The sequence below is a fragment of the Ictalurus furcatus genome, chromosome 17 (assembly GCF_023375685.1).
Source record: "Ictalurus furcatus strain D&B chromosome 17, Billie_1.0, whole genome shotgun sequence".
NCBI classification, from domain to species: Eukaryota; Metazoa; Chordata; class Actinopteri; order Siluriformes; family Ictaluridae; genus Ictalurus; species Ictalurus furcatus.
Window position 1 is genome coordinate 6335075 of NC_071271.1, and position 25016 is coordinate 6360090.

At 39.7% G+C, this 25016-nt stretch overlaps 3 protein-coding genes across 6 annotated transcripts in view; all 3 read right to left on the bottom strand.

Annotated features, from left to right (window-relative positions):
- Positions 1 to 2125: 2125 nt before the first annotated feature.
- aldoca (aldolase C, fructose-bisphosphate, a) lies at positions 2126 to 7490 on the bottom strand. Of its 2 annotated transcripts, XM_053647686.1 has the most exons (9): positions 6142 to 7490; positions 5825 to 5958; positions 4720 to 4931; positions 4476 to 4530; positions 4181 to 4341; positions 4001 to 4084; positions 3727 to 3901; positions 3275 to 3474; positions 2126 to 2703 (listed from the first exon to the last, which is right to left on the bottom strand). In XM_053647686.1, exons 2-9 carry the CDS (start codon positions 5934 to 5936, stop codon positions 2608 to 2610), a joined length of 1095 nt encoding a protein of 364 aa, XP_053503661.1. In that variant the 5' UTR covers positions 5937 to 5958; positions 6142 to 7490; the 3' UTR covers positions 2126 to 2607. The 2 variants fall into 2 exon arrangements, with proteins under 2 accessions (XP_053503661.1, XP_053503660.1); XM_053647685.1 differs by having other exon boundaries at positions 5825 to 7490.
- A 576-nt stretch (positions 7491 to 8066) lies between these two features.
- rskra (ribosomal protein S6 kinase related a) lies at positions 8067 to 21941 on the bottom strand. Its single transcript, XM_053647826.1, has 13 exons — positions 21708 to 21941; positions 20166 to 20668; positions 18774 to 19004; positions 14528 to 14611; positions 14367 to 14435; positions 13468 to 13537; positions 13039 to 13146; positions 12371 to 12411; positions 12243 to 12270; positions 11101 to 11190; positions 10875 to 10961; positions 9257 to 9369; positions 8067 to 9164 (listed from the first exon to the last, which is right to left on the bottom strand). Exons 2-13 carry the CDS (start codon positions 20190 to 20192, stop codon positions 8901 to 8903), a joined length of 1212 nt encoding a protein of 403 aa, XP_053503801.1. The 5' UTR covers positions 20193 to 20668; positions 21708 to 21941; the 3' UTR covers positions 8067 to 8900.
- Positions 21942 to 23218: 1277 nt separating this feature from the next.
- Positions 23219 to 25016, bottom strand: part of LOC128621474 (bridge-like lipid transfer protein family member 2) — a 31498-nt gene continuing 29700 nt past the window's right edge. For 2 of the 3 annotated variants that reach the window (XM_053647269.1, XM_053647270.1), the window contains exons 40-41: positions 24266 to 24444; positions 23219 to 24063 (exon numbers count right to left, since the gene is read on the bottom strand). In XM_053647269.1, coding sequence (XP_053503244.1) covers positions 23991 to 24063; positions 24266 to 24444 — 252 coding nt within the window. In that variant the 3' untranslated portion in view covers positions 23219 to 23990. Of the gene's footprint in view, positions 24445 to 25016 lie in introns of all 3 variants that reach the window. The other variant, XM_053647271.1, reaches the window with a different exon arrangement.

Below are 25016 nucleotides of genomic sequence, written 5' to 3' on the forward strand. Positions count from 1 at the left end.
GGGAAGTAACGAAGTACAAATATTTAATAGTATAAATGTTTCTGGTATCAGTACTTTTACTTCATTATTTATTTTTCTGACAACTTTTTACTTTCACTCCTTACTTTTTTTTTTTTTTTACAAAAATATCTGTACTTTATACTTCTTACATTTTTGACACAAATAAGTATACTTTCACTCCTTGCATTTTTTACACAAATATTTCTACTTTCTACTTCTTACATTTTTTACACAAATATTTCTACTTTCTACTTCTTACATTTTTTCTTCTTACATTTTTTACACAAATATCTGTACTTTCACTCCTTACATTTTTTACACAAATATCTGTACTTTCACTCCTTACATTTTTTACATAAATAACTGTACTTTCTACTTCTTACATTTTTTTCTTCTTACATTTTTTACACAAATATCTGTACTTTCACTCCTTACATTTTTTATACAAATAGCTGTACTTTCACTTCTTACATTTTTTACACAAATATATGTACTTTCTACTTCTTACATTTTCAAACCAGGCTCGTTACTTTAGTTTTAATCTGTATTTGGTGCATGATCAATATTGTTCTTTCCTGGCTATCACGCACAACAAACGTAAGCTAAGGCAACAAGAAGAATGGCAAATGTTATGGATGAGACAGAGGGAGTTAATGATGTGGACATGACTGAGAATAGAGACATTCCTGATCACCCATGGCCATATATGATGGAGATGTTGGAAACTGTCGGCGTCAGAAAGGATTCCTGGCGAATGCACTGTGAATTGTGTCAACCTAAAAAGCACCAAGTGCTGTCTTTCAAGAATGTTTTCTTGTTATCTCTTTCTTCTCATGAGCCAATTCAATGTTTTCAGTAATAATAGTCTGTTTACTATGTTTGCTAGGTCTGTAATGTTAGCATGTATTCATATGGGTGCTTTAGTGCAGCTCAACTTTAGTGCAGCACGTGTTTGCTAACGTTAGCATTAGCATTGTGAATTGTTTTATTTAAAAGTAGACATTTCAAGCTCTATTTAGACATATGCTTCATGTTTGTGTCATAAGTATTCATTTTTGAGACGTGTTTCAGAAAGATTCAGCTGAAAGTTTATTTTCTTTTGCAAAAAAGCATAAGGTTTTGTTGTTATTGTGAGTGCACACAAATAAAAGTAGACCCTTTTATAGTTTCTAATGATTATTTACACTTATCTGTATGGCCAAAAAATTATGCTTGCACTCTAATTTTCTTTCTGTTTGCATTTCAGTAAAATTTACAGTATAACTCACCTCAATTTTGTCATTTTTAATGCATTATAATAATTTTAAGTTGTTTCCAAGGACAAGAGGATGTGGTCTAGGTGATGGCAAATAGTTGGGGTTTTTTTTTTGTCAATGTAGTCTTTTCTCTGCTTATGTTCTACATGGTGGTTGTTCAACCTGGACACATTCATTAGCTAACAAAATTTTAAATGTAATTTTTTTTGTATTAATGTATTAAATTAAAGTTACCAGAGTGACAATAAAGGTAGTAGTAATGGCTACTTTTTACTTAAGTATATGTCAGAGCCCATACTTCTTTACTTTACCTTGAGTGAAAAAGTGTAGTCAGTACTTCAACGTTTACCAGAGTCTTTTTAAACATGAGTATCTGTACTTCTACTAGAGTGATGGATGTGTGTACTTTTGCCATCTATGAATGGATGATATGAAAATGCACAGGTGACAGCCAAAGGCAGTCACATGACCTCTTCTTTTAACAGTGTAATAGAATTTAGTTAATTTCCTTTCGGCTTTACAGATACAGAAGAAGTGAGTGGGGTAACAGCCTAGGCTATTCACTGTGAAGGATCTCAGTTATCCATCCATTCATCCATCCATCAAGCCTGGAGCCTATCCCAGGGGATTCTGGGCATAAGACAGAGAACACCCTGGCCTGGGGGAGGAAGCTGGAGTACCCAGAGTAAACCCCCGAAGCACAGGGAGAATATGCAAACTCCGTGCAGGCAAGGCGGAGGCAGGAACCATGGAGGCAAACGTGTTAACCACTTAGCCACCCTGCCCTCCAATCTCAATTATTGTATTGTAGCTAGAATGAACATACTCATATACAGTTGTAATACTGACACAGAGTCAGTTGAGCCAGATAGGTGCAATATTTTCTGAATTTATTATACCTTATGCAGTATTTTCTCTTTTGTCACACAGAATACCACAACACTCACAAAAAGCACACAGCTCACAGGTACTAAGTGTAAATAAGCTTATTTCTATCCATTACACAGAACATTTAAATCATCAGGCATTGCAAAGCACAAGTTGTGAAGAGAAACCCCAACTGTGTTGGCTGAGTGACAATATCACTAGATCACATTTATCTATATGGTATTCATAATCATTTAGAAGGCTTTCTAAACAATGTTTGAGTTGTTCAATTCATGTCAACAGCTCTAATACTGATTTAGCACAAACAGCTATGTATTGAACCCAAGATACACCTTGAAGTTATTGTGTGTGTGTGTGTGTGTGTGTGTGTGTGTGTGTGTGTGTATCAGAGTACAGTGGCAGTGGAATTGGCTGTATTTGAGGAGATTCTGAATAATGATAGACAGTTGGTAAATGTGGCATTTCAGTATGCATAGCTAGATAGGTAATGGGAAAGACCAGTAGCTCCACTGCTGTCCCCGCCACCAGAATACTTCCCCTGGGATGCCAGACTGTTGATCTGAAAGCAACCACAAGAGAGATGTGAGGACTAGTCGGAAAGTGAACAGTGTATACGGTCAATCCAGCATTTCAAATCTGTTCTGTAGCACAATGTTATCAATCTGATTAGGTATTTTGCAGGAGCAACAGGTATTAATCAGTATTTAAGTTGCAATATTAGCATTAAGACCCGGTAATAGACTTGCTAATAAATACAATATTTATTGTCCTGGGGTTAGGTAAAAAGCCCTATAAATAGATTTACTGGATTAAGTTAAACCAGTGAGTACCAAGTTAATAAATTAGTCATTAGCTTGTGAGATTGGACTTTTGTCCTTGTTGCTCTGTCACTCTGTTTTGTGCTTTAAACAAAACAAAAAATTTTAAACGGTTTACAATTACTGAAAGTTATTTTTGTAAAATGTGACCAAGATGATTTCTGACAATTTAAATAAGTTGTAATTTTACTTGAACCCAATTTGTAACATGTATAGCTTATCTATCTCTATTTAACAATTGTAGAACGTGTGGAGTCATCCATATGATACAGTCTGTGTTAAGACAGAATGGAAAAACATGACAGGACATGCCTCAGCACGTTTGATGAACTCCTCAGTGGCAGCACTCTGGTTTTCTTTCTGACCACGCCAGGTCTTCAGTGCTGAGGCCTGGAGCGCTCGACCAAAAGAAAAGGTCAATGCCCAGGGCTTTACTAGCGGGCAATTATTGATGGCATTTAAGTGGACAGAGGCTTCCTCTTCACTCTGGCCTCCAGAGAGAAATGTTATTCCTGGAAGCAAAAGTTTTTGAGTATTATGGACTTTTTAAAAAAAAAAAAGTCATATAATGGCAGACAATGTGAAGCTGGACAAACATAGAAAAAATGTACAGGTAAGTTCTGAACACACAGGTACATACAGTGTAAATAGAGTGATAAGACAGTGTAAGACAAAAGCAATGCAGAGAATTACAGTTGAACTACAGCAGAACAAGAATGCATGGGACATGTAATCCTGAACGTCAGTGATGTAATCGACGTAACCAGTGACTGCAGGAGGCACAGTGCGGCGCAGAGCAGTGATGGTCGCCATGGCAACCTCTTCGGCACTGTATTTGGTGGGGCAGCCATGTCCAGGGGTCACCATGTTGGGCTTGAGCAGGGTTCCCTCCAGATACACATGATGATCGAACATAGCCTTGTACACTGCTGCTAAAACCTGCAGTACAACCATGGAGCATTTACACTGGCTTTAATATGCAATCACCTATCTTCAATTTCATATGGGATAGCAGCATTAATGGCGACTGACACTAACCCTCTCTGTAACAAACTGGCAGCGCTTCAGGTCATGATCTCCATCAGGTAGGATCTCAGGTTCCACTATGGGTACAATCCCATGCTGGAAGAAAAAAAAAACCCAAAAACAACATTTAGCCACATATCTTCATTTTGTAAATCTAAGAGGAAAAAAGATTTAATCAGTTTCACACTGGACCTGCTGGCAGATAGTAGCATAGCGTGCAATGACATTTGCATTTTCTGTGATGCACAGCGGAGATGGGGCCGTGTCACTGATCTTCATCACACAACGCCACTTGGCGAAATCTGCTCCATCTTTCTTGTACTGAGCACATCTCTCTGATAGACCATCCAGCCCTTAACAAGCATTCATTTAGAGCTTTAGTCATAGAGTTAAGGGTGAAACAATCCAGTGACCAGCAGAATCAAGCTAAAACAATCGAACAGTAAGCAGTCATTTAGATGACGATGTACAAAAGTGTTAGGTTCACCTTGTGTAGTAGTTTCACCACTAGTTCCTGGCAAGGGAACAACTCCTTTGTCAACCTTTGGAAAAAATGAAAATGACAAACTTCTCATCTATAGTACCTCGAAATTTGAAGATCAATTAATCTCCCTTGTGTTACAAATTCACAAAGTAGCAAGCATTCTTTAGTAGCCATACAGTACTTCAACTTAAAATGCTTCCTTATTGCATTATTAAAAAGTTCTGACTTCTAATAGCACAGCACATACCTTGATGCCAATAGTGATCCCTTTGTCTTTGATCATTTTAACAAAAGGAACACCATCATCAGAAGTCTGGTAGAGGGTTTCATGGAAAAAAATGACTCCACCGATGCAGTTGTCAATGCGGTCGTCTGCGCTGAAGAGGACTTGGCGGTACTGGCGACGGTTCTCCTCTGTGTTCTCCACTCCGATCTGATTCAGACGCTTTCCCATGCTGCCTGTTGGTTAAACAATCTTCCCAGAGTGAAACAGTATCACGAATATGCTGGAAGCACTCTAAGATTAATATTCTGGCTTATACCACAGCACTATTAAATTCTCAATTCTGACTGTTGATTAATTTTCTGAATATGAATACATTTAATATGTTTCTATTCATTCATTCATTCATTCTTTCGTAATTGCTTTATGCAGGTCAGGATCACAGCGGAGCCAGAGCATGTCCCGGGAATACTGAGCATGAGGCGGGAATACACCCTGGATGGGACACCAGTCCATCACAGAGCATTGTTTCTGTAGTATGATCATTAACATGGACTTGTATAATGACTTACCACGTGATGTAAGACTAATGATGAAAGTATTAAAAGTGTTTTGTTATTTAACATGATATGGTGAAAGTTTCTGTAAGGAAATGTTTCTTGTATCATTTTATGGAAAGAGTCTTCACTGTAAGCAGTTTGTACGTTTTCCGTAACAGCAGAGGACTGAGGAGACCGGGGAGTTTTCCGAGCGTTTTCCGATTTGTCAATAATATCACATGTATTTTTTGTCTTATTAACTTCAAGAGAGAGAAAAATTAGAGGCTGCTGTTCCAGTCCAACATGTTTTGTGGACATTCCATAACATTAAATGTAACTATAAAACTGTTAAAAAGATGACATGTTGCTCTTTAATTTAAAAAAAAAAAAACTGTGTCAAATCGATGTCAAATTACTGTACTATAAGTAGAATAAAACACTTCACGAGATGCTGTTGTAATCTTTTGGTGGTAACAGTAACTCCGCTTCACTTCGTACTGCATCACACTGCATCACACGTCCTGTCGCGTTAGTAAACAGAAATATATATATATATTCACTGACTGAATGGTTGAAGTAGTTGCACTAACCAACTGATTCATCAGCTGCTAGAATGCCTTTCCCAGGAGCCACGATGCGCAGAGCGATCTCATGCAGCTCCCTCTTCTGCTCCGTGGTGAGGGTCGGAGACTGGTGGGTCATCTTACACAACTGAGATCACAACCTGAGAACAGTAGGCTGACTGTATTATGGAAATAAAGAAGCCAGGATGAAGAAGTTCTCCTGAATCTCACAGGTATAAATGGTCCAGAGTATTAAATCTTAAAAGGAGATAAAGTTACTGACACACAACTACTGTTCAACAACAACAACGGCATACTTCACAAAGAAAATCAGAGTTACCCACCGAGTCCAAGAAGAGATGCAGATGTTCTGGCTTGCTCCGGAGATGTGATGAGGAATGAAATGAGAAGCTCTTTTTGTGACAGCAACATTGTCCCAGTTCTTTATGGCGGCATCCCGGAGGAGGCTGGAACCTGTAGGGCGGAGCGTAACTTCATGACCTCATTAAGTGTTTTTGTAAAGGCCACGGAGGGGCATTCCTCCACCTCTAACCTGCTTTAATTCTGTTCTGGGGTTCTGTCATTTTAATGACAGTTGCATAGCTAATGTGGCAACATTTAGAAAGTGCTTAATTAATCAGAAACAAAAGTAAACAAGTAAACAATTATGGTGCTAAACACGGACATCTAAAGAGAACCGACAACAGCAGCAGGTAAGTCCAAAAATGACATCAATCCACTTCAATCCATGAGACAAGAGAGTGTTGCATTCCTTTAATAATGTAACTCAGAGGTGTCCAGTCTTATCCCCAAATGGCTGGACATTTTCATTTCAGACAAAGCAAGAGCCACACCTCTTTCCATTTGTTTAATCTGTTGAATCAGACCAGGCACCCCTGGTCTAACTAGAATAAAGTCACTTCATGTGAATTCAAAATTCTGTAGGCAGTTAAATCCCAAAGCAACAATGACATGTGAATGTCCATGTGAATGTTTTCAACAACTCCATGATCCAGTTTTCAAGGACAATTGATGGAGAACTAAGCTGATAAAAATCTCCACTGGGTTAATGTCTGCTGTGAGGTGGCCTAAATTTAGCAGCATTTCTCACTGAGGCAAATATTCAGGTTTGCGCAATCCACCTTTAGGGATGAGCCTGAGCAAAAAGAAGGTATAGACAGATATATCTGAAGGTGTGTTGTGGTATCTGGCACCAAGACATTAGCAGCAGATTCTTTACGTCTTGTAAGTTGCAAGGTGGGTCCTCCATGGATCTCTGGACTTGTTTATCCAGCTCATCCCACAGATGCTCGATCAGATTGAGATCTGGGGAATTTGGAGGCCGAGTCAACACCTTGAACTCTTTGTCATGTTCCTCAAACCATTCCTGAATAATTTCTGCAGTATGGCATGGAGCATTATCCTGCTGAAAGAGGCCACCGACATTAGGGAATATCATTGCCATGAAGGCATGAACTTGGTCTGTAACAGTGTTTAGGCAGGTGGTACGTGTCAAAGTAACATCCACATGAATGCCAGGACTCAAGATTTCCCAGCAGAACATTTCCCAGAGCATCAAACACTGCATCTGCCGGCTTGCCTTCTTCCCATAGTGCATCCTGGTGCCATGTCTTCCCCAGGTAAGCGACGCACACACACCAGCCATCCACATGATGTAAAAGAAAACATAATTCATCAGACTATGCCACTTCTTCCATTGCTCCATGGTCCAGTTCTGATGCTCATGTGCCCATTGTAAATGCTTTCGGCAGTGGAATGAGGTCCGCGTTGGCACTCTGACTTTGCAGCTACACTGCCCCATACGCAGCAAGCTGTGATGCACTGTGTGTTCTGACACCTGTCTATCACATCCAATATGAACTTTTTCAGCAGTAGCTCCCCACGCACATCAGTTAGCCTTGCGCGCCATGACCCTGTCATTGGTTCACCGGTTGGCCTTCCTTAGACCACTTTTGGTAGGTACTAATCACTGCATACCAGGAACACCCCACAAGACCTGCTATTTTGGAGATGCACTGACCCAGTCGTCTAGCCGTCACAATTTGACCCTTGTCAAAGTCGCTCAGATCCTTACGCTTGCCCATTTTTCCTGCTTCCAACACACCGATATCGAGAACTGAGACAGTTACCACTGTATCGAGATAATCAATGTTATTCACTTCACCTGTCAGTTGTTTTAATGTGTGTGTGTATATATATAAAACACAAGTTAGTTTCATTAAGTGATTACATCTATTCAATTCTATTTGATTTTATTTGTATAATGCATTTAACAATAGACACTGTCACACAGCAGCTTTACGGAATTCTAGATGTAGATGAAGATCCCTAATGAGCAAGCCAGAGTTGACAGTGGCAAGGAAAAACTCAAACTTCATAGAGATTATGATCAGGTGCTGAACCTGATTGGTGCAGATTTAGGTGGATTTTCCAATGTTACTCTGCACATGCAGGAAAGATGGGGTCTGGGAGGGGCCCCCAGGGAAAATCACAAAGAGATAATGTTATATTTAGCCTACTCCACAGGGGCTTTGGGTTTTTTTTCCCTGATACCTAATTAAAAACATTAATAATGATGCTTTATCTGGTCTTCAATTTTCTGCCCTATTAAGGTTGCTCCCATTTGGGTTTGTCTTTGCTCTCACAAATAGGTCATACCAAGGTCTAAAAGTTAGATAGTACCATTCACAGTTACAATAATTTATATTGAAATCATTTCTAGCAAAATCCCACATGTGAATAATCATTTCCATTCAGTAAACATCCTGAAGCAGTTCCTACAGAACCATTCTAGCTTAGCCAAACCCAGTTTGAAAAAAGGGCAATGGATACAGAGATTACTAAAAGAAAAAAACAAACATTTGGAAATATTCTCAAAGGACAGACCAAATATATGTTTATAGTTTATTTTAAAAGATTATTTTTCTTTTTTTCTTTACTCTGACAGAAGCACAATCTATAGATGTGTTTCTTTCACATATATACATATGTTTGTATAGTTCATATCTAGATTGTCAATTTTTTTGGTTCTGGTCTAGAAATGGTTGAGGATATTGCACCATATGCAGAATCTGAGGCCTCTTCAGTGTTGGTGAGGGATAGCAGGCGATAAATCTGTATTTGAGGAAGGAGCTTCAAAGAGATTACATTCAAAGTTCTGAAGCTGGTCGTATGTTAATCCTCTCATTGATTTCTCTGGCCGGTTAGGGTGATCCTTTAGCTCAAGGATTGGTTGAATGGGAATCTTCATCAGCACCTGAGAGTCAAATGAGACGCCATTAAAAAACCTCTGACTCATATAGCGTTCCAGACAGCGCAGGCGATGCATAGGAGTCTTGCACAGGAGCTGCACCCAGAAAACATAAAGAAAATGTGAGAGGTTACAGCTGTGTTTGTCTTCAGTCAAAGGCAAAGGGCAAAACTGTAGACACCGCATACCTCTGTGAGCAACAGGGCCAGTGCAGGACTGAAGCTCAGAGGCATTTCATAAGGATACTCAGTGACTTTGGTCAGCATGCTGCTGTGGTCTGACTCTGGAGGAAGTGGGAACTAAATGCAAAAATGAGATTTTTATGGACTGTGAGGTCCAGTGGGGGAAAACCAACAAAACCAATGGGGAAAACCAACCAACACTACCAATGGGGAAAACCAACAAAACCAATGGGGAAAACCAACAAAACCAATGGGGAAAACCAACCAACACTACCAATGGGGAAAACCAACACTACCAATGGGGAAAACCAACACTACCAATGGGGAAAACCAACAAAACCAATGGGGAAAACCAACACTACCAATGGGGAAAACCAACAAAACCAATGGGGAAAACCAACACTACCAATGGGGAAAACCAACAAAACCAATGGGGAAAACCAACAAAACCAATGGGGAAAACCAACACTACCAATGGGGAAAACCAACAAAACCAATGGGGAAAACCAACACTACCAATGGGGAAAACCAACACTACCAATGGGGAAAACCAACAAAACCAATGGGGAAAACCAATACTACCAATGGGGAAAACCAACAAACACTACCAATGGGGAAAACCAACAAAACCAATGGGGAAAACCAACACTACCAATGGGAAAAACCAACCAACACTACCAATGGGGAAAACCAACAAAACCAATGGGGAAAACCAACACTACCAATGGGGAAAACCAACACTACCAATGGGGAAAACCAACAAAACCAATGGGGAAAACCAACACTACCAATGGGGAAAACCAACAAAACCAATGGGGAAAACCAATACTACCAATGGGGAAAACCAACCAACACTACCAATGGGGAAAACCAACAAAATCAATGGGGAAAACCAATGCTACCAATGGGGAAAACCAACACTACCAATGGGGAAAACCAACCAACACTATCAATGGGGAAGACCAACACCACCAAAGGGGAAAATCAACACTACCAAAGGGGAAAACAAACACTACCAATGGGGAAAACCACAACAGAGGAAGTGCAAAAGATATAAAACAACATAAAATAAGAGAAAAAGTCATATAAGACAAAAAGGATCACAAAAACACTAATGATAATTAGAAAGTAATAGTAATAGTAGTAGTAATACTAAAAATTGCATTAACAATAACAATCTACAATCATCAATTGGTGTGTGTGTGTGTGTGTGTGTGTATATGTGTGTGTGTGTGTGTGTGTGACATGGCAACACTTTCAGCTTAAACACTATACATTCATCAGTATTAGAGGTAAAATAGTACAAGCAATTCAGGTGATAACTAGACAACTCAGAATATATACATCTTTGAGTCAAACTGAGGCACTAGGTTCCGTTATGTATAAACCTGTTGAGCAGCTCCCTCCATAAACAGTGCCAAACAGTGTAGTAGCTAGTGTCATCTGTTTTTTTTTTTACTGATTTCCAAAATCTGTTGTGTTAGAACTGTGATTACATTCAATAATTCCATCAGATATCAATTCAGTCCTATTTATTTCAAATGACTAATTTATATATATATATATATATATATATATATATATATATATATATATATATATATATATATAGAATATATTATCTCTCCAGCAGCCAGTGTGTATAACAGGATGCCCAGAGACCACCAGTCTGCTGCATGGCTGTAAGGACCCCCAGTCAGAACCTCTGGAGCTGTTCAATAGGAATGTACTGTAGTAATGTAGTATAGTAGCAAAGCAATATAACAAATTTATTTGCTATAAATAAGAAACAAATAAATACAGTCTGCCTGTGAAGATGGAATTAGTCAGTCTTATGTGCAAAATTTTACCCATGTATTGGATTGTCCCGCAGATTGTAAACGCCTTTTCACCACGCTCAAGTCGACGAGACAGTCCGAAATCTGCCAGGCAGACGTGACCTGAACCCGACAGCACAAATAGTTTTAGGATCAGTTAATGGGGAACAGCATTGCTTTTCAGCTCTGTAATACTGTATACAGTACAGGTTAGTGCTTATTACAAGAGTCATCAGAACATCAGACAAAACTGTTGTCTCTTAATTTGGGAAGGAAAAAAGGAGGGGGTTCATGTATAGCATCACATAAATAGATAATTAATTATACGATGGGAATATACTGCGAACATGGTGCTGAGAAATTTGAAAAGGAACAAGCCTTTTTCAAGCCAAATTAATATTAGTCAAAGTGCCAAGCGGAAAGTCTATTATTATTTTTGCAAAAGCTTTCGAGGCAGTTGATCTGGATTTGTTACCCAAAAATGCATTTACAGCTTTACTACAGCTTTATTACAGTAACTACAGACACAATGATGTAAGAGTGAGGATACAGTGATGTCATAATGGTGAAACTGTGAAGTCAAAATGTTGTCAGAATGTCAGTCTATGAACTCAGTGACTGTGCTATGATTGGATTATGATTAATGTTAGGCTTATAGCAGGAGTCGGATCAGATCCAGCTCTACCGCATGGAATTTTGCTCCTGCACTGAGGACTATCTTGCCATATTGCTCATAAACCAGTGCAGGTCTATGGACAGATGCATCTCTACCCTGGTAAAATTAGCTGTAACTCGCTTTATGTTCAATTGACTTTTACAAAATTTACAGTAACTTTTTACAGACTCTTCACTGTCACTCAACCATGTGGAGAAAATGATGGCTAATCTCATTTAAGGACAGCTTTGTTGACATTATTGGCTGATATAATAATACACTACCGGCATACAGTCTGTGTCGTCACTGCCCAAGTTCAAGTTTAAATGCACTAATACTGTAGATGGTGTACTAAGAAAAGCCACTGAGTGTGATTATACCTTACAGATCAATATACAACAAGGAATATTTTTTGTATAAAAACTTTTTGTATACATTTTGTAAGTTGCATTTTTCGACTGCTCTGTGGCTCTCTAAAATTTCCTACCAGTATTACAGTTTGAGACCGAAGCAGCTTTACCTTGGTCAGTTAAAAGAATGTTCTCCATCTGGAAAACAGAGAAACCAATGACAACAAAGCATTCCAATATTACAAATAAGACAGTTACTACACTAACTAGGCTGAAAACTGATAACATGTTCCCATACCTTCAAATCCCTGTGCATTACACCAAAGTCATGAAGAAAACCTAATAAAAATCACAGAAAAATTGACCTGAGATTCCTTGCATTCCTTTAATGATAATGATAATGAGTCTTTATTTATCACATATATATATGCACAGTGAAATTCTTTTCTTCGCATATTCCAGCATGTTAGAAAGTTGGTGCAGGGTCAGCCATGATACAGCGCCCCTGGAGCAGAGAGGGTTAAGGGCTTGCTCAAGGGCCCAACAGTGGCAGCTTGGCAGTGCTGGGGCTTGAACCCCCGACCTTCTGATCAGTAACCCAGAACCTTAACTGCTAAACTACCACTGGTCAAATACTTTTCTAGCAACACTTAAAAATATTTATAATAATATTCATTCATCTTCATTCAGGATGAGAGTCGGGGCTTATTCTGGGAACACTGGATGTGAGGTAGGAATACACCCTGGATGTGATGCCAGTCCATCGCAGCGCAACATGCACACACACATTTACACACTTATTCATACCTGGGGGAAATTTAGTGCAGTCAATCCGCCTACCTGCATGTTTTTAGAACAGTGGGAAGAAATCTGAGAACCTGGAGGAAACCTACGCAAACACTAACTGACTGAGAATGTCTGTATGTGTGTGGTGTATATATCTATGAGTGTGAGTAAGAGAGAGACCTAAAGCACTGCCGAGTTCAGCGGCAAACACCTGAACCTCCCTCTCTTTAAACTGGCCCGTTAGCATCCAGTAGGTGTACAGATCTCCAGTGCTGCAGTAATCACACACTAATGACATAGTAAAAAAGCAAGATAGACAGAGAAAGAGAGAGAAAGAGAGATTTAGACATTTTCTCGGGTGCTGAAATTCCTTTTATTTTACATTTAATATATCATTATTGTAACCAGTGAATTAGATTTCAAACACTAAGCTGTGGGAGTGTATGAGATGCGCAAAATAATAAACGTTCAACAATGATGGACAACAGACTCCCACAGAAACACAATGCAACGAGAGACCTGCTGGGAACTCAGACTGGCAAATGAGTAGAAATAGCAGAGCAGAGAGAAGAGGTGAGGAAAGGGCAGGATGTGGATGGAGTGACTCACTGATGAAGAGGTTGTTCTGACTCTGCCAACAGTCCTCCAGACCGAGGACAAAAGTGTGCTTGAGCTGCCGCTGTGATGGAACAGGTAACAAAGTAGAAGAGATGACGAAGCTGACAAACACTGAGCAGAAGTAAATCACAGCTTTTTATGACACAAGAAGATCATGAAATGTTTTGGGGTGAATGTATCACAGAAATTAATAAAGAGCCTGTGTTTGTGTGGGTGTGGGTGTGTGTGTGCATGTGTGTGTGTGTGTGTTGGAGCATGTTTGTGTGTGTGAGACAAGTAATGATGACACAGTGACAACATAATGAGGTAATAGTGAAGAAAATGATGTCACAATGATGTGAGTGAGGATACACGGACATCTGGGTGACATCACAATGATGAAACAATGATGTCACAATGATGTGATAGTGAAGTCACAATATTGTCAGAATGATATTACATTGCAGTGCTGTCATAGTGGTGCCACAATGATGTCATAGTGATACCACAATGATGTCATAGTGATGCCCTAATGATGTCATAGTGATGCCCTAATGATGTAATAGTGACATCACAATGAGGTCACGGTGATAATATAATGATGTCACAATGATGGAAGAGTGAGGATACAGTGACATCGGAGTGCCATCTCAATGGTGAAACCCAACGATGTGAAGCCACAATGTTGTCCGAATGATGTCACTGTCACATTGCAGTGCTGTCATAAAGTTGTCGTAATGATGTCACAACAATGTTATAGTGATGCCACAATGATGCCCCAATGATGTCACAGTGGTGTCACAATGATGTTTCTGAAGCCTATGGACTCAATGACTCAATGCTATGATTAGGTTACTGAAAACACTCTGTGTGTGCGTGTGTGTGTGTGTGTGTGTGTGGCTAATCTCCACCTGGATTTTAACCTCCTCTTTCGACTGTTCCAGGACCCCATGTCTCAGAACCTCAGATTTGGGTAAAACCTAACCATCAACAAAACAAACAGCAAGTGAAATAGCACACATTTCAGGACAGGAAAAACTGCTGTGTGTTAATCCACAGAAAAAGGTGTCACCTTTATAGCATAGGTCTTCTCCTTTGACCAGTCCTTCACCTTCAGAATAGGGCCAAATGATCCTTTGGCTATTACCCCAGTTACCTGAATAGAAAGATAAAAGTAACTTGTAATAAATTCGTTAAATTTTGGAATGAGCTACTCAGTTTACATGACACTAAATAACGGTTATGAAGATTCTACTGGGGCGACATGGTGGCTCACAGCTCCGGGGTCCACGGTTTGATCCTGATCTTGGGTTAATGTCTGTGTGGAGGTTCTCTGCATGTTCTCCCTGCGTCCGCACGGGTCTCTACCTGGTTCTCCGGTTTTCCTCCACTCCCACAAAACATGCCAGTAGGTCTATTGGCTACTCTAAATTACCCTTAGGTGTGAATGTGTGCATGAATGGTGCCCTGAGATGTCCTGGCATCCCATCCGGAGTGTATTCCCACCTCACGCCTAGTGTTCCTGTGTTCCACCGTGTTGCTAAACAGCATAAAGTGGTTACTGATAGTGAGAGTATAGAAGTAATTACCAAGTAAAATAGTAAAATGACGCCGTTTGTTCGTGTGGTACAGGCAGAACAAAGCCAAGTGGTTTCTTTTCATATCTTTTCAATTCTTTTAGAGTGCTGAACTCCCACTATGATAAATGTAAGTGGCGTCTCTGGTGGCGTCTCCATACAAATCTTGTATGTTCTGCGTTCTGTTGTTGCCTCTGACCTGGGAGACATGGGACACTCATTTTACAGTCTTTGTACCACATCGGAATTTTTGCTTCAATCCACCAATATGGATCTGTTTGGCTGGAAGCTCACCTGGGTTTTAATGTAAAACATGGAGAACAGAGAACAGTGGTCTCCCCTTTTCTTCTCATCTTTTCTTACCAGCTGTTTGGAAGAATAATAATAATCCATCCCTCCATCCATTTTAGATACCACAGGGAGCCTGGATCCTATCCCAGGAAACTTGGGGCACCAACAGCAGGGCACAATCACACACACATTCACACACTACGGACGATTTGGAAATGCCAATCAGCCTACAAGACATGTCTTTGGACTGGGGGAGGAGACTGGTGTACCCAGAGGAAACCCCAAAAACACAGGGAGAGCATGCAGACTTCATGCACATAGGGCAGAGGAGGGATTCGTTCCCCCAACCCTGGAGGTGCAAGGCAAACACACTAACCACTAAGCCCCATGACCCCAATAATAATAATAATAATAATAATAATAATAATAATAATAATAATAATAATAACAGCAACAACAACAATCATAATAATAATAATTTTTATTATTATTGTTGTTGTTGCTGTTATTATTATTATTATTGTTGTTGCTGTTGCTGTTATTATTATTATTATTATTATTATTATTATTGTTGTTGTTGTTGTTGTTGCTGCTGCTGTTATTATCGCTTTATTTATACAGCACCGTTGATATACTATAATGAAATTCAAGTTCTTTACAGTGAATAAAAAGGAAACCCAAAAGGCATAATACAAGAAGCAGAAAATGTAAAAGAAATTATATATTATATATATATATATATATATATATATATATATATATATATATATATATATATATATATATATATATATATATATATATAAATAAATAACTCTTTAAAAAAAGTAACCATAACAATTATTAAGAAATTAAGACCAATTTTTAATAAACCTGGTAAATCAGGGGGGGAAAAACTTTAAAATTGAATAATGAATGCAGTTTAAAATGAAAAAAAAGTGCTCCTAAAATAAAGAAATGATACAATAAATATCAAACTAGACAAAAATGTACCATGAAAAGGAATGTTTCAAGCTGCTTTACAAAATTTCAAACTGAAGATCCTTGCTAGATGTCTTGCGTATGCACTCACCGTGTTTCCACTAAAAGCACCACTTCTATTGTGTTTTGTTCATGGAACACGGTTTAGAAGATAATCCCGTGTTGGATTATTTTATACATCGCCATGGAGCATATTCAGTTTGGCAGTCTTACATAAAAGAAGGTGCTAGTTCATTTTACATGTTTAAAAACAAGTAAAAGAAGTAAATAATGTATACTAAACAGGAAGTCCGTGAAGTCGTGTCAAATGCGACCCTGTAAACGTGTCTAAATTGTTTTTCCAGTGTGCGTCACGGATATCCTCCTTGGAGATTCCACACACCTTGGCTGGCAGCTTTCCACCCTCAGGAATTCTCACAACCCTAGCAACTGCTTACAAAACCACCTGCGAATCCAAAACAGCGTTTCTAACAGTTCAGACAGATGTGTGCGCGAGCAGCACATGCTGTATATGAGCCAGCTGTGTAGTCTCAATCTAATAAGAAGAAACTTCAGACACCCCAAAACAGGATGAGAAGGGTTCAATTGAAAACACCTCCCTGTACACACCTGGAAACAGATCGTTTTCAAAAACTCAACCTTCTTTCTGTAGAAAGAGAAGCGTAGATCATATTACGTTGAGAATTACTCTTAAAATTCTTAATAAATGAACATTCCCAACTATTTACTTAATCATTGTGACCTAATAATAGACCTTCACAACTATGCAACCAGAGGGAGTATAACAAATATTATACCTTTTAGATTCAATAGTTTAGTGGGTAAAAAAGTTTTTCTTATATAGAGCAATTGTTGTGTGGAATAAACATCTCGTTTCTCTTAAAGAATAACAATTAATATAATAGAATAGAATAATAATTCTTTACTATTCCAAGCAGACAGGTGACATGTTTAGAGAACCACAATGGAAATAAGATTTTGGGTTTTATTGTGTTAATTCATTCTCAACGATTTTAAATGTTTGTAAATTCTGTATGAATGCAGTCTTATATGTGTTTTTTTTAAACTGTCGAATAAATCTATCTGTCTATCTAGTGTCTATCTATATAAAGGTTCTGCCACTACCCTCCAGCGCAGTTATTCATTTATTATTCTGCAGCAGGAATCAGTGTCTTGTCACCTACCTGACTCTATCTATGGGCATGAGTGTAGCAGCGACCTGGTCATCACCCTGCACATCCTCCGGGTTCAGCTTCAGGGCCGGAGTGAGACCCATCTTCAGCCCGGGAGTCTAATGCCCAAGGCCAGCCCACCACCCAGTCTACCCCCCACCCCCTCCCACCGTGGTGGAACCGCGATAAATGAAGTGACAGATCGGTTGTTACTATCCTGTTATATTTATTTCGGACATTTTTCAACAAGAAATATGAATAATAAATATGACTACCAAATCACATACTAAGTTTTCTGCTACAAAGAGTCCAACATAAAAATAATGATGGATGCATTCAAACAAAAATAAAGTATTGCAGTGAGATATACTTTTTGCACTAATGTTTTATATATATATATATATATCTCCATATCAATTTAATAAATAAAATAATGAAATAAATATAATATGAAACATTTCTGAAAGAAAATAAAGAAAGAAAGAAAGACAGACAGAAAGACAAAGACAGACAGACAGACAGACAGAAAGAAAGACAGAACAAAAGACAGAAAGAAAGAAAGAAAGAAAGACAGAAAGACAGAAAGGAAAGACAAAGACAGAAAGAAAGAAAGACAGAAAGAAAGACAGACAGAAAGACAAAGACAGAAAGACAGACAGACAGAAAGACATACAGACAGAAAGAAAGACAGACAGAAAGAAAGAAAGAAAGAAAGAAAGAAAGAAAGAAAGAAAGACAAAGACAGAAAGAAAGACAGAAAGAAAGACAGAACAAAAGACAGAAAGAAAAACAAAGACAGAAAGAAAGACAGAAAGACCGAAAGACAGACAGACAGAAAGAAAGACAGAAAGAACGAAAGACAGAAAGAACGAAAGACAGAAAGAACGAAAGACAGAAAGAACGAAAGACAGAAAGAACGGTCTTCTAGCATTCTTTACAAGTTTTGGTTTACACTCAGAACTGAACATGGTAAAGCCCTACAGTATCAACAATCGCCTAAGCAGTGCACTGGCTTCTGCACCTTTTTTTTTATAACTGTCTCATTGTCTATAGCTTCACTTCAGGTGACTCCTATTTCTTGTGGTTTTGATGGTATTAATCATCCACTAAGAGTCAGCATGAACACGAACTATTCTTGGACAATATTTTGTATTAGCAACAATTTGCATTGCTGGTTATGACAGACCTCATGGCACGAGATTATTTATTGATTGTGCTTATTTCCATAAATAAGAGTCAGACAATACGTGAAATGACTCGCGATAGCAGTTATTTACGTTATTAAGAGACAAAGTACCTGTAAATGTGTAGGTCTCCCGTCACGGTGCGGAAATTCTGGCAGGAAGATGGACGTGGATGTAGGTAGAGGATTTGTCTCTTGGCGTTTGGTACATTTACAGATGTGGGATGTTGTGCACTGGTCACTCTGCTGCCTGAACGGACTGCTTTGGTCTACAAGTACGTCATGGAGAGACGGGAACCTTTGCTCACTGGATAAACACCTCTTCTCCACTGATGAAAAAGGTGTCTGCACATAAAAAAGTAAAAACACGTAATAAAACTGAGCAAAAAGGTAAATAATCAGGTTGAAACGTCTGACTGTGCACTGCTAAATGTGATCTCAGTGGCTTTGACTTTAGAGCCAGACAGACTGGGTTGAGTATTTCAAAAACTGCCGATCTCCTAGGACACACAACAGTCTCTAAAATGCATATTTACATTTACATTTATTCATTTAGCAGACTCTTTTATCCAAACCAACTTACAAATGAGGAAATGCAAGCAAAATGTACACCTTATGGTGTGAAAAACAAAACACACCCAATGAGTGGCAGTTCTGTAGGTGGAAAGGCCTTGTTTATGAGCGAGATCAGAAGAGAAAAACCAGACTGGTTCTCAAACCTGACAGTTGACAAATGGAAAAAGATTCAGCAATGTTATCCAACTGTCCAGTTTGGACGAGCCTGTCCCCACTGTAGTCTCAGATTCCTGTTCTTGGCTGACCGGAGAGAACCCCTGATGGATGTAGTGTTTTGCTCCTGTAAACATCCCATCCAACTCACGGTTTGACACGGTGTGCATTCTGAGATGCTTTTCTGCTCACCACGGTTGTTGAGTGGATCTGTGAGTTAATGTCAGTTCAAACCAGTTTGGCCATTTTCCTCTGACCTCTCTCACCAACAAGTTTCCATCTGCAGAACTGCTGCTCACTGGATGTCTGACACGAACAAGATGAGATCACTGAGATCTTTCCCCCATTCTCCATGATGTTTGATATGAACATCAACCTGTATCTGCTTGATTTCATGCACTGCGCCACTGCAACACGGTTGATAGGGTAACAGCATGAATGAGCAGGCGTTCCTAATAAAGTTACTGGTCAGTGATTGTGTAATCACATGCATAACATAAACACACACATTATATATGTACATATACATATATATATATATATATATATATATATATATATATATATATATATATATATACATACACACATATATACAATTTTTTTGTCCCTCATGATTCTACACTATTACACATGATAATCACACTATTGCACATGGGGTATGACTTTTACACACTGCTGGTGCGCTATATGGGATATACTAGGGATCCGTTTCGGGATTCATCCATAGTGTAAACAATGAAAGACAAACAAACAAACAACCTGAATTTCCCTCACCTTGTTTCTGCTCACAGCACCGCCCATAGCACGCACATGTTGTCAACAAATGAATGATGATCTTGTTCTTCATTAAATAATCGTTCCTGTGGGCTCCTAGAGCTCAAATCTCAACTCGTTTCCTTTCAGCACTTACTTTCACCGCATTCAGTGTCTCAAAACAGGACAGCGTCATTCCAGGTCAGACTTGATGCTCAGATCATTGAATTGTGTGCGCTGTCCCATGTTACACCATGCCAAACCACGCCCCCTTCACGAGCAGCAGGCTGGCCACGCCCCCGCCGCCACAAACATGGCCACGCCTCCACCACCAGCAATCTGATCCCGCCCCTTAACCAGCAGCATCACCACGCCCCCCTCCAGCAGCTGCTTGACCACGACCCCTTCACCAGCAGTCTAACCACGCCCCCTGCACCTGCAGGCTGACTTCAGTCTCATCTCAGCACAACTCGTTTCACGGCTCTGGGTAAAAACTTTGCACGTCATCCAGTCACGTGAGAAGTCTGTACAGCATGTTTTACAGCAAATGAACAAGATAATGAAAACAAAGATATGAGGACAGGGCCTAGAAGTTGATTATTTTCCAATAACAACACGTCCTGAAGTGTTTTATTCCTCTTTCACACAGCAGTTTACCAACTGTAAACATTTTGTATTCATTAAAGAATGAGACGTTATACTTAAACACACACACACACACACACATATATTTCTTTTTTTCCACAAAAAGTCCACAAAACAAATTAGTTCCAGTTATTACTTACACCGATCAGCCATAACATTAAAACCACTGACAAGTGATTGATAGCACTGATTATCTCGTTACAATGGCACCTGACCCGTGAAGGGGATATTTTAGGCAGCAAGTGAACAGTCAGCTATCAAAGTCGGTGTGTTGGAAGCAGGAAAAATGGGCAAGCGTAAGGATCTGACGACTTTGACAAGGGCCAGATTGTGATGGCTAGACGACTGGGTCAGAGCATCGCCAAAACGTCAAGTCTTACAGAGCAAGCCGGCAGAGGCAGTGTGATGCTCTGGGAAATGTTCTGCTGGGAAACCTTGGGTCCTGGCATTCATGTGGATGTTACTTTGACACGTACCACCTACCTAAACCTAAATTGTTGAAGCACCACCTTCATGGCAACTGTATTCCCTAATATCAGTGGCCTCCTTCAACAGGTTAATGCTCCCTGCCACAATGCAAAACTTGTTCAGGAATGTTTTGAGAAACATGACAAAGAGTTCAAGGTGTTGACTCGGCCTCCAAATTCCCCAGATCTCAATCCGATCGAATATCTGTGGGATGTCCTGGACGAACAAGTCAGATCCGTGGAGGCCTCCACCTCACAACTTACAAGACTTGAAGGATCTGCTGCTAACATCTTGGTTCCAGATTCAGAGGTCTTGTGGAGTCCATGCCTCGACAGGTCAGAGATGTTTTGGTGGCGCAAGTGGGATCTAAACAATGTTAGGCAGGTGATTTTAATGTTATGGCTGATCAGTGTACATTATAACAGCTATTAACAGTTTCCCTCACCAGACCTTTTCTGTAGTTCATTCTTTCATCTTCAGTAACCAGTTTATCCTGGTTAGAGTAACGGTGGATTCGGAGCCTATCCCAGGAGCACTGGGCCTACAGTGGGAATACACGTTGGATGGGATGCTAGTCCATCACAAGGTACACATACACACTCGTACCTAGGGGCAATTTAAAGTGGTCAAACCAGAGATCTCACACAAGAGGTTCAGGACCAAACTAGGGACCTTGTAGCTACAGTAAACTATCCATCATACTATTGAGAAACCACAATGCATTCAGTTGCAGCTGGAAGTAATCTGTTCTTGAATATAAATCATCGTTTAGATCGGTTAGATTTGAGCAATAGCACTGTGGTATATAAATATAAATGACTGAACTTTATCGTCAGAGCTGCAAGGCCAGAGAGGAGGCTGGGTGTTTGATATCAATTTAACTTTGACTGATCCAGGAGAACAGAGGCTACATATCCTACTACATCTTCACGTGGGATACATTGGCCTTAATAAAATGTGTTGTAGGTAAAGCTATATTTTCTTCATCACTCTCAGTAACCACAGTAATATATGAGTGGGAGCCGACCACGACAGTATAGGAAAATATCATCCAAAGTGGTAAGTACTTTGATCCAGTGTATTTTAAGTTATTATATTGTAAAATGAATAAATAAGAGGACCAGTGATTTACAGTGAACAGAAAGAAATGTGACTTAATCTCACAAATATACTCCAGAAGTTGACTGGCTCTTTTGTAACAAGTAGTAATGGGCAGTCGTTATGGGGAAAACATGTACTCGAACCCCGCTAATGCCAGATTTTTTGACATCTGACTGGATCAAGAGCTGTTACAATCTATGACAATGTTCCCTGGATAAGGTCAGGCATGCAGCATGCTACTCATCTGCTGCTTTATTGGTAAAGTTAATACGCTAGTGTCCAATCTAATCCACAAAGGGCTGGAGTGGGTGCAGGTTTTCATTCCAACCAAGCAGGAGCCACACCTGATTCCACCTGTTTAATCAGTTTTTCTTGGCTTTCAGTAGACTCAGGTGTGGCTTCTGCTTGGTTGGAATGAAAACCTGCACCCACACCGCCCCTTTCCGGATACGATTGGACACCCCTGCTCTGAAGTGTGTCCAGTGACTGAGCTGTTCGTTGAGAGAGAGTGGACACTTCAGCTGTGTGACCTGAGATTGTCGAGTCCGATAACACACAAAATGCGATGAACCAAACGTCAGGAGCGTCCACTAACGAAAGACCAATTGGATGGGTGTGATCGTGACCCTTACTCGACTGGAGGTGATCTCCTACAGAACAATACAACAGGTTTCATATGGAGCTTTGATTTTTAATACTGAAAAATCATTTACAAAGCGTGTTGATATCGAAAATCAACATAATCGAAAGACAGTACCAACACCCTGATAACTGAAAAATATTTAACACTTAAGCTGAAATGATTCCCATTTGTTTCTTTTCCGAAACTGAAAAATAAAATAAAAATCAACAGCAATATATAACATCAGAATTTTAATTGAAAGGGCACAAAAACGACAAAAAAAGTGCCATAGTGTTAAAATGATCAAGAATGCTCCAAAAAACATTACAAACAAACAAACAAACAAACAAACAAAAAGCTCCCCAACAATATCAAGATCATAAAACGATTAATAGACCAATGGATATTTAGTCTACTTTGTGTCGAGATATTGCACAAATGTAAGCACAGTAAATCTTAGAACAACCAACAATATACTATTCAATACCTGCTACTTTCTGGAATTATAGTTATATATTGAGCTTTAAAGAATAAATTCTTAAGGGCCTTTTCAGTTAGAGTGCAACTTGTTAAGTGGTCAAGGCATTAGGTAAGTGAATGTAAATGCATTTTAGCGTATGTGAAATATTACATATTAATTATATCTCTGGAGCGAAACCCATTTGCTGATCCCTCCTGGTTTTTTCCCCGAAGTGCATAAAATGGGGTGCAATACTTTCCCTTAGACTCTGCAGGGTCTCCTGTGCCAGCAGGAAGAGATGTTGGCGGTCATTAAAACACAACTAATCTGTGTGCTTGATACTCTCCTGAAATGAACACAACACTAATAACATCTTAAACACCTGAGGGCTCGCTGAAATGGCTATCCTGATCAGTGAAGACTGCGTATAGTGCACTGAACAACAACGAAACGTGAAACACTTCTGGCACAAAAGCAAATGTGTGAGAGTTTAACATTGATCCCTAAAAGGACACTGTGCTCTTCAGGAGGATGACGATCAAACTGTCCTTCACGCTATCGGCATTGCGAGACAAGAGGACGTCTTCCTCGGGGTATCAGAAATCCACAGCCAGCATGGACCTCTAAAAGCAAGAGGAGAGTCTCGGTAATTTTATTTGATATCAATTTTTGAAATGTTTGCTCGGCTCTTCATCTAGAATAAAGGAAGCAGAGAGAGAGAGAGAGAGAGAGAGAGAGAGAGAGAGAGAGAGAGAGAGAGAGAGATATGTGAGACTCCAGTGTGCTTAATCTCTCCACACTGTCGTATCATCGGAGAGGAATCACTTGTGGCGGCTGAAGATCTTCTTGCTGGAGCTCTTGTCGGTGGTGCTGAGGCCGATCAGCAGCCGGGCTTTCTCGTCCTCCATCTGCTGCTGCAGGCCGCTGTCAGCCTTTCCTTCTGCTGCCTTTCCTCGAGACTCAGACGCTGAGGCAGGCTTCAGACGCAGCTTCTCTTTTATCATCTGTCCAGGAGTGCCCCAACCCCCCCAAAAAAGAAGGAAAGGATTAAAACAAAAGAACAAAAGAGTTCTGTGCATTTAATATATATTTCCGCCTGTGAGATTACATGGCCACTTCCTGTAGCTAATGTTTTTTTGTTTTTTAGTTGAATCAGCCCATCAAGTCTGCAAGATAAGGTGGAGTAAAAGGTTATTTCACCTTCATTCATATGATATGCGGTTCCGGTTATCAACCCCGTCGACGCATAGTTTAGCGTGTGACCTGGCATAAGTACGTTTCTACAGTATGCATAGAACATTATTCATCGATTTCTTCGTGTGCAGTAGGATGTGCGTATATTTACACACGTATGCAGGAACTCCTAGGGACAGAGACGTGTAATCGTAGCTCAAGTGATTATGAAGGGCGCTCATCGCACTCACTGTCCATCAGAAAGGTATGTCTAAAGACTGAATGAGATGATGCCTTGCTTAAAGATTTGACATTTTATGCAGCTTCACGCAGAGAGGAACGTGTTTCTAAGAAGCGCTGGAAACTTCACGGAGAGTAAGGAGTGGACTATCAGTTTATTCGT